This window comes from Capricornis sumatraensis, chromosome 21 (assembly GCF_032405125.1).
Source record: "Capricornis sumatraensis isolate serow.1 chromosome 21, serow.2, whole genome shotgun sequence".
Taxonomy (NCBI): domain Eukaryota; kingdom Metazoa; phylum Chordata; class Mammalia; order Artiodactyla; family Bovidae; genus Capricornis; species Capricornis sumatraensis.
In genome coordinates this window covers 48,031,867-48,047,411 of record NC_091089.1, presented here as the reverse complement: position 1 = coordinate 48,047,411, position 15,545 = coordinate 48,031,867, and the positions used below count along the sequence as shown (strand labels likewise).

Here is a 15,545-nt window from a genome sequence, read left to right as displayed (position 1 = left end):
GTTGACAACCCCTGTATCTAAATAAAGATAGAAAGTTAATGCCTATAATTGGGAAGACAAATTATAAAATTCATTGATAACTGTTTGTTCTTCTACTCAAGGTTAACCATCTGTTTTAAGTATCATAAATCTCATAAAATTCCAACACCCACAGGCAAACTGGGAAATGAAATGGATCTCCCCAGCCTCTCACATACTGAGCTCAGGTGATTTCCTCAACTGAATTTCCTGCTCAAAGTCGCTGGCTTGACCTGCAGTGAGACATGCCAGTCTTTCATCATGAGTCATGTAGGAGCCTAACTTACTGATTACTTCCTGCTACAGAATATCCTCTTGCACTTTACTCTGACCCCTGAATGTCTGAGTCCCTATTTAGATACTTTCAGTGCCCTAACTGTCCCCATTTTGACTTTCAAACTGTGTTCCTCTATCTGAAATTTCTCTCTTTTATGTAAAGCTGTATGTACCCACCAGTCGTCAGCTCTGTGCACTCTGGCATCCGCATTCCCTGAACTTTCACCCATTCAGGAACCCCTCAGCACGTTTAATTTCATAGCTTCTATTATTTAGTTAAACCTGCTAAGAAGATCATCTCTGAATCACCTTTACAAAAGACTAAATACAAAGAATGGTTTTGTTTTAAGTCACTGACATTGAAAATACACGCCTTCCTACTACCACCAGGAACTCATCACCAACTTCTTCTAACAGTGCACAGTGGAGAGTTAAGGCGATTTGGGCAGAGAGAGAAAATCAGCGACAGGGAGAGGGAGGTATAGGTGTGTTTTGTTCCACACAGGTGTGAGGAGAGGCAAAGGAAGCGAGTGCTGCAGCCGATTGACCCAGAGCTGAGATCACAGGGAGCAGAGACCCTGGTCGAGGCAAAGAGCATTTCTGCCTATAGCTTGGCTCGTCACCGCTGGAGGGCTTCTCCTCTTCCCGGCTTTTCACTGTCAAGTAGTAGATGCGGTTGGCCTCTGGGTAGGTGACTCTGCTGAGCGGGAGCTTGTAGATGGAGGGGCTGTTGGTCGTCAGGAGCAGGAAGGTGAGTGTGGAGAGGCAGAAGGGCCAGGTGCCTGGTGGCACACCAACCTGAAAGCAAAAACACTGGGATCTGAAAATGTTCCTGGGTTCCTGGGACCCTGAAGGAGAAGGATGCGGTAGGGGCTGAGAATGGCGACCCTCCCCTGGTGACAGCCTTGGCTTCTGGGTTGATCGTGTCAGAATGGTTGGTTTGAATTTGGGGACAATCAGATTCTTCTAATGATGGAGCTGAAAATCCCCTAGAGACAATCTCTCATTTCCGGCTAAACATGAGTACCTCCATCTGTCCACCCATATTCCCCACTGCTGGTTACAACACTTTCTCTTTCACACACACATCCACACGAACACACCCCCCAGAGGCACATAAAATATGCCACGGCCAGTCCTTCTCTGGGAAAACCCTGAATAAACCTTGACCAGGCTGTTGTATGGAGTGCTAGTGACCAGAACTCACTCACAAGACTCCAAATGTCCTGAAGCCCTGGTTGGGTCGGGGCACTTTAGGGTAGTGTCAGGAGACCCCAAACTTACCACTGACATTATGTTGGTGAGGGCTGCTCCCATGTATGCACAGAACAGGGCTGTGGAGACACAAGGACCATCAGGAGTCAGCTTCCCAGGGCCCATCCCCAGCCTTCCCTAAGAGCAGGCTCCACCCCGGCCGGCCCCAGTGCCACCGTGTTGGCCCCACACCCTGACATCTGGCGTGTTTCCTTGTGACCCATCTCTCACTGGGCTGTGTGCTCTCTGAGGGTAGAGATGAAAGCTTGCATATCCCTTTATTCCCTCCCCACCTCCATGGTAGCCCTGCATAGAGTCAGGGGTCTACAAGCATCTTGTACTCCTCCACACTACCCTTGGTGATGCTCTAGCACAGACTGGATGGCTGGGTGATTGTCTGTCTGGAGGGATGAGCTGTCAGACTATATGAACTCTGAATAAAGTCCCTCTTGTCCAAAATTCTGAGCTGCTGTGATGCTGTTGGACCCTCACCAAGTCCCCTCACAGCTGGACCATGTTGGGTCCCTGAGCCAGGCACCTGGCTTCACCCACAGATGAGGACCCCCAGGACAGTGAGGGGAACTCATCCACAGCCCTGGTGCCTCTGGACAAGCTACTTCTGCCTCTGTTTCTCTGTTTTCCTGTCCAGAACACCTTTCCCCTCTCTTTGCTTATCTAAATCCCACCCTGAAAGGGTTGAGATAAGCCCCAGCCTCCTCCCAAAGCCTTCCCAGGTGGTTCCAGCCACAGGAATCAGCCATCTCTCTGAGGATCATAGACAATTACAGTCTCAACCTCAAAATACCTTGGTAGTTTTGACTTGGTGAATATTTGCTGAGCCCACTGGCTCCAAGTCCAGCCTCCAGCTGGATGCTGAGGAGGGTACAAGAGACACAGAAGGCATTTACAGTTCCCACACTTAACTGGGGGAAAACAAACAAAAAAAAAGCCCTTCTGGATGATATTATGCCCTTCACTTGTCTCTAGTTTTGTGTATTAGTGATTAGTGTCCTGTTGGTTCCAGAGGATATAGGCAACTCCAGGACAGGGAGACTGATGGGACTGGAGTTTGAATCTCACTTCTGCCATCAATAGTTGTGTTTGGACAAGTTTGTCAACCCTCTGAGTCTCATTTCCTCACCTGTAAAATGGGGCTAAAATCCATGCCTGGCAGTGGCCTTGGCAGGATGAAACGAGTGCTGTTTGCCCAGCACGGAGCGCGGCGCTGGGGTGCAGTATCATGCCTGTGGTCATTTCTCTTCACACAGCGCGTTCTTTGTTTACTCGATGCAAGTCAGGCTCCTTTAATTATGTGACTATTTTCTGGGACCTCAGTCCTCCCAGGCACGTCATCTCACTGGCTCTTTCCAGTGGTCTTTTTAGATATCACAGACAATTGTCCTGAATATTGGGCAATTACATCTCTGCTAGACCATGGCTTCATGAGGATGCGGTCGGTGTCTTCCAGGTCTAGCCGAGGGCCTAGCACTTAGCGGTGCCCTGTCGATAGCGGTGGAGTGAGAACGGTTGTTGAGGCCAGGCATGCTGCCACTAGCACATGAGGAAATGCGTGTGTGATTTCCTCATGAACTTTAGTGGTTCATGAGGAATAGTGGTGGTGATGCCATCTGACAGGGGAAGAACCTCAGATCCGCCAGCTCTTAGGGAAGGCCCATCAAATCCCTTAGTGATAAGATCCCAGCTGCAGTCCTTCCATCACTACTGCTCAGTACTGATGAGGGTCCACCATGGGTATCACACAGCCAGGGGAGTGGGGAAGGGCAAGGAACAGCAGAGTGGCTTGGCTGCCAGCTTCCCCGGTACCTACCGCAGACGAGGGCCAGCAGGTGGGTCTGCCAGGTGAGGGCGTAGAACATGCCCCCAATGGCGATGCAGGAGAGGACAGAGTTGTAGCCCCAGAGGCCCAGGTAGATGGTCTTGAAGGGCGTGGCCACCGTCAGGGCTGTTGGACAAGGTACTGCATTTCTGGCTGATTCGAGGTCACAGCACAAAGGCCACCCCATGGCTGGTGCCAGTCCCCGGGTGCCCTTCCTCCCATCGCTGACCCCCCTCTCCCCGCCAATACCTGCTCATCAGAGGAGCCTCTACAAAGGGCGTCTGGTCTTAGGAAAGCAACAGTGAGGGGAGAGCAGTGGCTTCCAACTGTTTTTCAAAGATTTCACTCAGAGGTATGACTGCTTCTAGGGTGAGGGTGGGCCAAGGAAGCAGGGCTGCAGGCCCTCCCCACTCCTTTGGCCAGAGCAGCTGCATTTTTAGCAAGAAATATTTCAACTGCTTGAGAAAAATTATGTCCAGACACTTATCGATACATGCAGACAGAGAAATGAGACGGCAGGGGTTGGGTGTGAGCAGCAGGTGAATCTGGATGAAGAATTTGTGGGTATCTCTCAGACACAATTTCTAATTTTGTAAGTTTTCATAAGTTTGAAATTATTTCCAAGTAACATTTTTTTTAAGTCATGCTTCCTAGAAATTTTTGAAAAATATTGGGATAAGTCAACAGGCTTCTATTCCCAAAACACTCAAGGTCCATTTCTGACTCTACTCTCTTCATTTACATATATCAATGTGTGTATAGACACATATGTAGAAATTAAATCACATTCGTTAAACTGCAATCCAATTCTTGGGAAAATTTTTCCTGTTAGCTTAGTCAAAATTTTAAAGTGCTAGGTCGTTTATGGAGAAGGCAATGGCAACCCACTCCAGTACTCTTGCCTGGAAAATCCCATGGACGGAGTAGCCTGGTAGGCTGCAGTCCATGGGGTCGCTAAGAGTCGGGCACGACTGAGTGACTTCACTTTCACTTTTCACTTTCATGCATTGGAGAAGGAAATGGCAACCCACTCCAGTATTCTTGCCTGGAGAATCCCAGGGACAGAGGAGCCTAGTTGGCTGCTGTCTATGGGGTTGCACAGAGTTGGACATGACTGAAGCGACTTAGCAGCAGGTCGTTTATACCCCTACAGGGTCTGCTAGTGCTCCACACCCACACCAGATTCTCCTCTGCCTCTCACCCCTCAGCTCCCAGGGGCTACAGGCCAATAGGTCTCAGCCCTTTTGCATCTCCCCATATGCCCTGCAGACTCAAGAAAGGAAAAAAAATAAGTCTCAAGCCCTGACAGTGTTTAAAAACTTCAGTGAAGATAGTAAGCTTAGACTCTTTAGTGTGTACTGGGAGAAATGACCTCAGGAAAATGACCCCTGCCGAGACGGGGCGTCTTGGCCTACCTGCCAGCAGCCCCACGATTGAGCCAATGGCTGCGTGCAAGCAAATGAGTGGCGAGCAGATGAACAGGGCCACCAGGAACACGCCACCTGTCCAGGGGTTGTCACAGCCGTACACCTGCCCGACCCCGACAGGGATGGCTTGTAGCAGCTGCAAAGTCAACAAAGTCCAGGTCAGTGGAGTGTGGGCTGATAATGCAAGGACCAAGCCTCGGGGTGAGGACTGAGCCTTTCCCCAGGGGGTCATGGCATGGAACGGGAGGATTGCTGTGCCCGCCAGCGTGTGGGAGAATGTGGAAGGGAAGGCACGAGCTGGAACAAATGACTCCTCACTCCACCACCTGGCAGGCATCTAAGCATCCCTCATGCAAAACCGAGCAGGTCCCCAGCACAGAGGCTGGAGCCAGGTGGTTCTGAGGGACATGTGGCTTTTGCTTTGGGGGTCTAGAGGGTGCCTCCCTGGACTGCCTTTGGGAGATTTCAGGGCACCAGGGGGCTTCCTCTAGACCTTCTGAAATCCTAGAAATATTCCAGGAATTCTGGAAATATTCTAGGCCATTAAAAAAATTTTTTAATAAATTTTTTAAATGGAAGGATAACTGCTTTACAGAAAATTGTGTTGGTTTCTGTCTAGGCCATTTTGATGAATGATTTGACCGAAGATCACCCAGCTCATGGTAGTCGATCCCAGCCTAAAGCCTCTGAGCCTGACCCCTAGTCTCTTGGTTGCTCACATTTGGTGCTACCCCGGGGATGCGGGAGCCTGGGAAAGAAGAGGAGCACTTCCCCTGATCTCCAGGAGCACTTGGCAGACAGGTAGCATGAGGAATATCTGGAGAACAGCACGAAGCACCGGATCCCTGGGTTTGAGAGTCACTGGGAGATGTTGGAACTGGAGATGATTGATTTGGTAGTGATGTCAAGATAGCTTTTTAAAAACAATACCCAAATCACCCACATTTTGGCAAAAAGTTCTTTGAGGGCACAAAGGAAAAGAGGGAGATTGACAGGGCAGGGAGAGCACTGGCCCAGAGTTGCGAGCCCCAGCTTTTAGGGGTTTCTGCAGAAGTTTGTGTGTGACCATCTCTGTAACACAAGGAGGCTGCCCAACAGACAATCTTCCAGCTTCAAAATTCTGCCAACTCCTTCCTCCATTACTAGCTCATGTGACCTCTTTGAGGACAGGACTCCTTTAGCTGGGGCCATAATAGGTGTTTAATAAATATGTGTGGATTAGTTCAGTGGTTTCCAAATTTTGTGAACACTGAAATCACCTAAAGATCTTTTTAAAAAAATGTTAATGCCTAGCACCTCACCAGACATCCTAAGTGGTGTGAGGGGGCATGGCCAGAGCACCAGATATTGCTAATGTACAATAGAAATTGGGGACCAATGGATTAGTCATCATCTACTGTAGATGTAGGGAGTTCACTGCACTTCTCCCTTTGGTGAAATTTTGTTCTTTTTAACAACTTGATTTAATTCTAGAGTCAGTCTGATTTGTTTAGAGAATTTGAAGTGTCCCAGACAGTTTTTAAACTATGTCCATTCTTGCCTCTGAATGTGTGGCCTTTTAAACACCAGCCATTGTTTAGTCCAGAGCCTATAGACTTGTGCAAGGAATCACAGGGTGCGGGCCCTGTCTTATTTAAAGGAACCCTGAAAATCTTTTGTTCCAATCCAGGGACCTCTGCTCCATCTGGGAAGCCAAGTTTAAAGTCCAAGCAGCAAGAATGAGAAAAATGAGGGGGCAAGCTGCCTTGGAGTGAAGTCTGAGTTTAGAATGAAGTTCTGCTGGGATCCAAACTTCAGCCTGGTGAACCAGGGCCCTGACCCCTCCATGTTGCTCTCTAAGCCAACACCCTGGTGCAAAGGGCAGTCAGGTGTACGGTGGAAATTTCCTAAGGACCGGCCTTCTCTGTACTCTGGATAATCCTTGTGTAACAACAACAAGCCGGCTAAACAAAACAGAAATCACTCCCCTCATTGTTTTAAAGAGGAAAAAGAGAAATGGCGCTGACTGGTCAAAACTCAGATCTGGATGGTGTAGAAGGAAAGGAGTCAGTGGTCAGAGAGGCGGTGGGGGGGAGCTCAGAGGGTGAGCCTGGGCCTCAGGGAACCTGGATTTGGCTCCTAGTACTTTTACTGTTTGAAGATGAATAAGAAGCATCTCTTCTAAGTGGCTGTCTCTACTCTGGTCTCTCAGCACGGGATGGCACAGCCTCACCATGCAGGGCTGGTCGGGGGCTCAGTGGGCCTTTTTCTGCAGTGCCGCCTGCCCTGTGGCTGTCACTCAGACCAGCTTCACCCAAAGGGCTCAGGGACAGCAGATTGTGCCCTGAGGCAGTGTGTGCAGTCAGCAGACGGCTGATCATTCAGTTCGTTTTGTTCCTGCTCTGACCCCAGTAGTTTTCCATTTGAGAGGGTGGGCTTTCACTTAAACACAGGGCTCTGTCTTTTCCATTGCCTTGGATTTAGACCCTAACCCTGCTTCTGATCCCATTCTAGCCCCAGCCCCAGCCCCAGATAAAACTTCTAACACGACAAAAACTTTAAAAAGAGTTTGGCAGCAGCGTCTGCCACGAGGGACGGGGGAGGCCTTCCTTTCCTGACAGTTTCAGGCTCAGGGTGTGGCTGAACCTCCAGGGCCTGCGCTATGCATGCCACCTGATGTCTGCCCGGCACCAGGGCCACACCGAGCCCCACACTAAGCACATCGAGACGCAGGGCCAGGCTGGGTGGGGAGGGCTCAGAAATCAGATTTTGTGGACAATATTTGAAGCACCAGCTACAGCTTGATCTTGGGCAACTAACCCTCCCTGTGCCTTAGTTTTCTCATCTGTAAAAGAGGATGATGGTAGTTAGCATTGGGTTATGGTGAGGTTTAAATGAGTTAGTAAGCTAAGGGCTTCGAACAGTGTCTGGTACATGATAAATTTGCTTCAGGGTAAGCTGTTAGCTATCCCTGTATCCATTAACAGGGGTTCCCTGGTGGCTCAGATGGTAAAGAATCTGCCTGCCATGCAGGAGACCTGGGTTTGATCCCTGGGTTGGGAAGATCCCCCAGGAGGAGGGCATAGCAACCCACTCCAGTATTCTTACCTGGAGAATCCCCATGGACAACAGAGCCTGGTGGGCTACAGTCCATGGGGCTGTCCATTAATATGCAATAACAAGGTCAAAATTTTACAATTCTATATATTTAATCTTGTGTGAGATTTTTATTATATCCCTTTATCTCTGATTTCTAGAGATCAGTAGAATAAATACATTTGTATATGTGTGGATATCAGGACATAAGGCAAGGTTTCTCAGCTTTGACATTATTGACATTTTGGGCTGGTTAATTTTGCTGTGGGGAGAAGGCCGTGCATTGTAGGAGGTCCAGTAGCATCCCTGGCCTCTACTCACTAGAGGCCAGTGGTACATTCCACCTAGTTTTGACTTTTAAAACATTTCTGTAGACATTTACCGTCCCTAAGAGGGAAAAAAAATCACTCCTGCTTGAGAGCCACTGAAATGGAAAATACACAAAAATTTACCCCCATCTTCTATTGATAATATCTTTTTTTTTGGTGGGGGCAGAGGGCATGCCTCGTGGCTTGTGGGATCTTAGTTCCCTAACCAGGGATCAAACCTGGGCTCTTGGCAATGAAAGCTTGGAGTCTTAATCACGGAACATCCAGGAAATTCTCCTATTGCTAATATCTTTAAATTCCTAATTTTAAATATTATTTCAGTGCCGTGACCCTCCACCTACCTATTCATCTTGTTTAATATTTTTCCCTCAAAGCCACCGTTCTATATTGCCAGCCTAACCCTTATCTGTACCCTTGTTTATCATCTGTTGCCCTGGGTAGATTGTAGGTGTCCTGAAGGCAGGGATGTTGTCCTATTTTCTGTGTATGCTCAGTGTCTGATGACAAGCCTGGCACAAGTAAGGTCTCCAGTAGGGGGTCATGGAAAGAAGATGTGGAGGTGGCAGCGACCCTTTCCCGTGCTCCTCTCTGCTAAGACGCATCATTTACTGGAGATGCAGAGAAGCTGAGAGCCTGAGTAATCCACAGAGTGGTGACTGAGATGGCTGCAGTGGAAACAGGCCGCCCCCAACACCTGCCGTTGGCGACTTACCAAGGGCATCTCAATCTCCGACCAGGTGATGTTGGGCACTGAAGACACAGGCTCCACCAGCGTCGCGGGGAAGAAGAGGTTGTAGTGGCCGGTGGCTGCCAGGTACAGAGTCACGGCGAAGTTGAAGGGCAACGTGAAGACAGGGAGGTCCCACTTGCTGAAGATGGAACTCAAAGCACTAGAAAAGACAGGGCTGGAGATGAAAGAGAGAAAAGATTAATTGCTGTCATCAATCTTCGGTCTACACTGTCTAGTCCGCTCACTGGGCCACTCACTGTTCCCCTTTCCTTGACACAGTCATTCTGTCTCCCTTGAGAATCTAGTGGTCCACTGACCTGGGACTAGATATAAGCCAGTGTTCAATATAAGTCTACATCTTTGGGAAACAAAATGTAAAAGTCTTATACTTTGTGTTCAGTAGGAAAGTTTATAAAATAATAATTTACATATTTCTTGATTTCTTAAACCAGGAAAACAAAATCTAATCCTTACAAAATGGCATGAGTTGCCTTTGGGTCATTATAAGGTACATCATGATGTATCCTGGGCTGTGATAACATTTAGAATATATGCTTGAAGTAACCTTCTGGGGGAGGCTGCTATGGACGTAGGAAACTCACAGGCTTGAATTCAGCTCAAGTGCTTGGAACTATTCTGGGAACCAGTATGTGAAAATGAAACCTTCAGTTGATTGTGTCCTGTGTTCTTTTCATCTTCCTTGTAGAGAGCACGGATTTTGGAGAAAGAGGGAGTGAGGTGCAAATCCTAACTCCTACACTTAAAGGCTGAGTGAGTAGCACTAGGAAATTTACCTTGCCTCATCTGAGTTTCTTCTGAAAGGACCATCGCCTGGCATCCAATGCCCTATGCCTCCCACAGGTGCACAGGTGTACAGCTGCAGGGCCAAACTTGAACTCATGTGATGCGGTTGATTGGGTAACTTTTAATTAAGGATGATCAGTCTCAAACAGGCATTTAAGCCTGCCCTAATCCCTACTATAGATCCCTAGCAAAGTAACTTTCCAATTTGCTGAGACAACTATTTCACATTTTCTCCTTTCTCCTCAAATCTTTGCTTTCTGTCTCCCTGTAGTTTCACTAACCACCTTGCTTTACTTCATTAAGAAAACAGAAATGACAAGATGAGAAATGCCTCATCTTCCTGACCATAAGAATCATATTCCATCTGCTTTGTTCCCACACACTCTGCCTCTCTGCTTTTCGTATAATGGAGTGCTCCCGCTCTCTTCTCAGGCTAATTCTTTTTCCTGTATTTGGGATTCAGCCTGTCTCAAAGTCTTGGTTCCTGCAGTTCTGTCCTTTCTCTTTTGCAGCTTCAACCTCTCCTTTTTCTCCAGGTCACCCTCATAAATGCATAACGTGCTCTAGTGTGTGTGTGCTCACTCGCTCAGTCGTGTCCAGCTCTTTGCGACCCCATGGACTGTAGCCCGCCCCAGGGTCCTCTGTCCATGGGATTTTCCAGGCAAGAATACTGGGGTGGATTGCCATTTCCTACTCCAGGGGATGTTCCTTCCCCAGGGACCAAACCCGGGTTTCCTGTGCTCCTGCATTGCAGCTGAATTTTTTACCACTGAGCCACCTGGGAAGGCCAAAGTGCTCTAGCGCCTTCTAACATAACGATCTTCCCCCTTTAACCTGATTTCTGCTCCAGCTATTGCCCCATTTCTCTGCCTCCTGCACAGCAACACTCAAGACTAGTCTGCCTTTGCTGTCCCCAATCTTTCTCTTTCACCTCTTTACTGAACCCACTCCCATCAGGTATATGTTCTGCCCACACCATGGAAATGGCTCTTGTCCAGCTCACAGATGCCATCTCTTTTGCTGAATCCATGGTCAATCTCTGCCTCTTTCATTTGACAGTTGGACCTTCAACCCTTCCATCAGGGATTGAGACCCTTCTGTCAGCGCTACAACGACACTGCACTTCGTTGCTTCTGCAGGCGCTCCTCAAGTCCCCTTTGGCGGGTCTTCCCCTCTTCTGCCAGACATCTAAATGCTGGAGGATCCTACAGCTCTGTATTGGGTCTTCTCTGTTCGAACACTCTCTTTATGTGTGACTGTCTTTAGTCTCCAGGATGAAGTATCTTCTACATGCTACTATTTTCTAATCTTGACCAGATCACTAAGTTCCGGATTTGCACATCCAATGTCTTTCTCAGCATCTCTACTCAGAAGACTGACGTTTAATGTGTCCAAACAGAATTCTTGATTTGTGTCCTGTCTCCCACCACCAGCTTGCTTTTTTCCCCTGCCTTTTCCATCAGCCCAAGTTCTCAGGCAGATTATAGGAGCACACTGAGTCTTCTCTCCTCCCTGCCTCATCACGCTCCACAGCCTCCCAGAATGTCCTGTTGTCTTCACCGTCCTTAAAATACACCCTAAGCCTAGCCGCTTCTCATCACCTTCATGGACATGGGTCTAGTCAAAACATTTCTGTCCTCTGTGGGTTATTGCAGCAGACTCCTAACTACACTTCCAGCATCCATGCCTGTTCCAGCTAGAATCCACTCTACACTGCGAGGAGAGAGATTTGTTTAAATTTATCCACATCCTTCCACTCGTCTGCTTAACTGCTTCTTAACACAGCTGTAGTAAGAATCGAAAGGCTTACTGGAGAGGTAGAAACTGTTAGGTACAAAGTAAGCTACAAGGATATATTTGCCACACAGGGAATATAACCAATATCTTATAATATTTATAAATGGAATATAATCTTTAAAGATTGTGAATCACTATATTGCACACCTGTAACTTATATAACACTGTACAGCCACAATATTCCAATTACTAAAAGGCTCCCTGGAGTCATGTGGTGTATGGAACATGGCCCTCATTACCTCTGCCCTCGCCTCCTGCCACCCCTGCTTCATGCACTGGGCTTCAGCCCCGCTGGTCTTGTTTCTTGAACACATCATGCTTTTTAGTTGGAATTTTTTCACATGCTGCTGGTTCTGCCTGCGACTTCAAATGGCAGGTACACTCTTGTCGTTTAGGTGACTGTTTAAATATCCCCTCTGCAGAGTGGCCTTCCCTGACCATACGAGTCTGAACCACTCCTTCCCATTTGCCCCGTTTTGCTTTTCTTAAAGTACTTACCACATCTTGAAAGGATCCTTTTAATGAACAATTTATGAATGCATTTCTTTCTTTGCCAAGAAGAATGTAAGCTCCCAGAGGATGCAGACCTTCTCTTGGTCACAGCTGTCCCCACCATCTAGAACAATCCCCGGACAATGAAGGCCCTCAGCAAATTGTAGTTTGCTGGGGAACTCTGGCACTACTAGTCTCTGCCCTGTGGACTGGCTTCTAGGACTGCATGAATGGATCAGTGAGGTGCCAGGGTAGAGGTGCTCAATTTTTTTTGTTTTGTTTTGTTTTTTTCATTTTAAATTGGGAAGTGAAGGTAGGGTGAGGGCACTGCAGACACACTGGCATCCAGTGCTCCATGTCTTAGGGGCTTAATCTTTGCAGTTATAAACCAAATGGATGCAAATAAAGACAGGCCCTCCTCCTTCTGCAGCGTGGCATGTGGGGGGCATTAAGGAAATCACCACAGAAATGACTGCCTTAGCATTTTGTCTTGATACATTAAGGAGGAAATCCTAAGAAGAAATGTAAATTGCCCAGAATGCTTAATGTCTTAATTTATTTGCAAACACTACTAGAAAGTGCTGGAACAGCACTTAAACTAAATTAAACTGACGGGTTTTAGTAACTCCCGACTTTGAAACCAGAGAAAGATGTTAAAAATCAGACGGCATGTCGGAGAGCTGTAGAGCTCAGGGGCTGGGGGGCACAGGCTCCCCTGAGGCTCTCAGCCACTGCGTGGCAGTGGGCGTGACCAGCGGCAGTGGGCGTGACCAGCGGCAGTGGGCGTGATGCTACAGACTCACTGCAGGTTCGAGTGAACTGGGCATCATGTGTGTAAAAGGCCTATTTGTTCCTAACACCCTTTATCTTGACTGTTTTATTTTGAAAAATGAGGCGATTGCACAGCAAGACCTCAACTGATGCTTCTTGCTCAAAGATTCTCTGCTTTAAACAGAGAGATTTTTGTCCCAAGCAAGCTCTCTGATTTTGTTAGAAGTGAAATTTCAGCCTTTGGGTCTTGGTTAGGCCGCTGGATAGACGATTCCCATGTAGCCTGGAGTTGAATAGTGTGGACTCTGGGTTTATCATCTGGGGTAGGTTACGCAGCCTCTGCATGCCTTCCTTTCCCTTCTGTAAACTGGGGACAGTAATAGTCCTCCCTTCGTAGCACTGTGCCAGGCACTTAGAAAATACTTGGTAAGTGTTAGCCCTCATTAGGAAGCCTATCATAAAGAGGAGTTTATCAGCACAGTAAAACCTATGTGGTGGGCTTCCCTGGTGGTCCAGTGGTTAAGAATTCACCTGCCAAGGCGGGGGACGTGGGTTCAGTCCCGGGTCTGGGAAGATTCCACATGCTGTGGAGCAACTGAGCCTGTGCTACGACTGCTGAGGCCCACGCACTCAGGGGCCTGCTTTACGACAGGAAAAGCCGCCACAGTGGAAGCCCACGTATGGCAAGGAAGAGTGGCCCCCGCTCATCATGCCTGTAGAGACCCGTGTATAGCAGAGACCCAGCACAGCCATAAACAGTAAAGAAAGAGCCAATACTAAAAACATGAGGCATTTGGCCTTTGAAAGGTCCCTATTATTCCCAACTCAAAATGACCCCCTCATGTTACAACTGAACTCCTGGACTCTTGGGAGACAAGCCAGCCTTTGAAGAAGACACTGGGCCCCATGCCAGTGTCAGACACAATGCCTTGGGTCCCTGTAGGTAAGGAAGCAGAAGGAAGGAGGGGCCTCACCAGGACATGGCTGTGAGGGTCACAGGAAGCAGAAGCCACCAGTAATAGTCTAACTTCTCAGAGAACACGGCTATCAGCATTCCTACCAGCATCCCGTTGTACCCGTGCAGACCCGAGGCGATGGCAGCCCTGGGGGTGAAAACACAGTTACTGTGTAAATTTGGGGGCACTCACTTGGCCCATTCCTGGTGCTCACAGAAAAAGATCAGCTCACTTGATGAATATTGGGTAGTCACCCTGCTGCTAGTATCTTTCTAGATCACACACACACACACACACACACACACACACACGTGATTACTCTCATTGATCTGGAATTAAATGACGCACTTTGTGTATAAGATCTCCTCTGCAAGTCAGGGCAATCTAGGCTCCTTGATATAGAGAGAAATCTAATAGAAACCTGACACCAGGAAGGTGTATGTGTGTGTGCGTGCACACGCGTGTGTGAAAGAGACAGGGCAGGAGGAAGAAGAAGGGAGGCAGGGAGGAGAGTGTATGTTTTGACTGTGCTGTGTGACACTGTGACTTTCTGACATTGAATGCTTTCTCCTGTCTGAGGTTGTCCCCAGAGTTGATGAGGGGTGTTCTCTGTGAGGCCCATGTGCCTCCCCACCCCCGGCATGGCAGGAGGACCAGAGGTGCCCTAGAATCCAAGCTTTGCCTCCTTCTGCTTCATCAGAGATGCCTGTGTGCACCCAAACTCTCCCTGATCTGAGTGAACTCTGCCCTTGACCCTTCCCATTGCTCTGCTGGGCAAGGGATGAGACTGGGCAAATATCATTGCAAAGCCCCCACAGAGAATAAGATTTGTGTGCTGTGGTCTCCGCTGTCCTCCACTGAAAGCTTCATGGGGCCAACGCTCATCTGACGTGAGTGTCAACAGCAGTGAATAGTGTCTGTACAAGGAGTTGTTGAATGGATGTGAGTGCATGTTAAATCCTACCAGGTACTGACTGTTTCACAGGCAGAGGCATCTGGAAGCATCATGTCCTGTGATGGAGGAAGGGTGCTCTGACCAGAGTTGGCTCCTGCCTGGCAGAGGCCACAGCTTAGGTCTGGAACAGGGGGACCTCCTGTTGTGGAATGAGCAGGAGATCAGCTCAGCTGGAGTGGGGGGCAGGGGAGAGGGTGCGCAAGCGTATCAAGTTTCCAACAAGAGAAGCTGAACATGGGGCACTTGTGTGGGGACACTTGTATGGGATTCAGGACAGCTGAGTCTTTAGCTGCTCCCGGGAGCAGGCTGGGGGCTGAGAAATAACAGGGCAAGAGGAAAGACCATTGGAGTTCAGAATCTCCTCAGGACTAGAATAACTACCTGAGAAACCTATGTTTTGGGAAAAAAAAATCATTAAGGGTGTTTGCATTTTCTCTGTATTTCTCATTTCTGTTCCATGTTAGAATTTAGTCCTCTTTTAGTTTTAATAACGGCTGATTTGGGAAAACTGAGCAGAGACCATTGACCCATATTGGCAGGAAGGTGTATAGGAACAGCAGGAATCAAATAAAGGAACTCAGGGGAGATGAAATTAGGGGGGCATCTAAGGCCTGCCTCCACAGTTGCCCTTCCCCATGGCAAGTCCTCTCCCTGGACCCTTCTGTACCAAAACTTTGGTGGCTTCTGGTTTGATTGTCAAAAGGAAACCCATCACCTTACATCCCTACCTTGACCATCAAAAATATAAAATTAGGTTCAATCTCAATGCCCCCAAAGACCTTCACTAGAACCACATTCCTCCAGGACTCTGTGGCATCAGTGCT

General features: G+C 48.2%; 1 protein-coding gene across 2 annotated transcripts in view; it reads right to left on the bottom strand.

Annotated features, from left to right (window-relative positions):
* SLC14A2 (solute carrier family 14 member 2) overlaps positions 1-15,545 on the bottom strand; it is a 65,375-nt gene that overhangs the window by 32,224 nt on the left and 17,606 nt on the right. For both annotated transcript variants that reach the window (XM_068993570.1, XM_068993571.1), the window contains exons 4-9: positions 13,785-13,913; positions 8,929-9,121; positions 4,801-4,948; positions 3,377-3,511; positions 1,579-1,628; positions 918-1,092 (exon numbers count right to left, since the gene is read on the bottom strand). In XM_068993570.1, the coding sequence (XP_068849671.1) occupies positions 918-1,092; positions 1,579-1,628; positions 3,377-3,511; positions 4,801-4,948; positions 8,929-9,121; positions 13,785-13,913 (830 nt within the window). The remainder of the gene's footprint in view (positions 1-917; positions 1,093-1,578; positions 1,629-3,376; positions 3,512-4,800; positions 4,949-8,928; positions 9,122-13,784; positions 13,914-15,545) is intronic.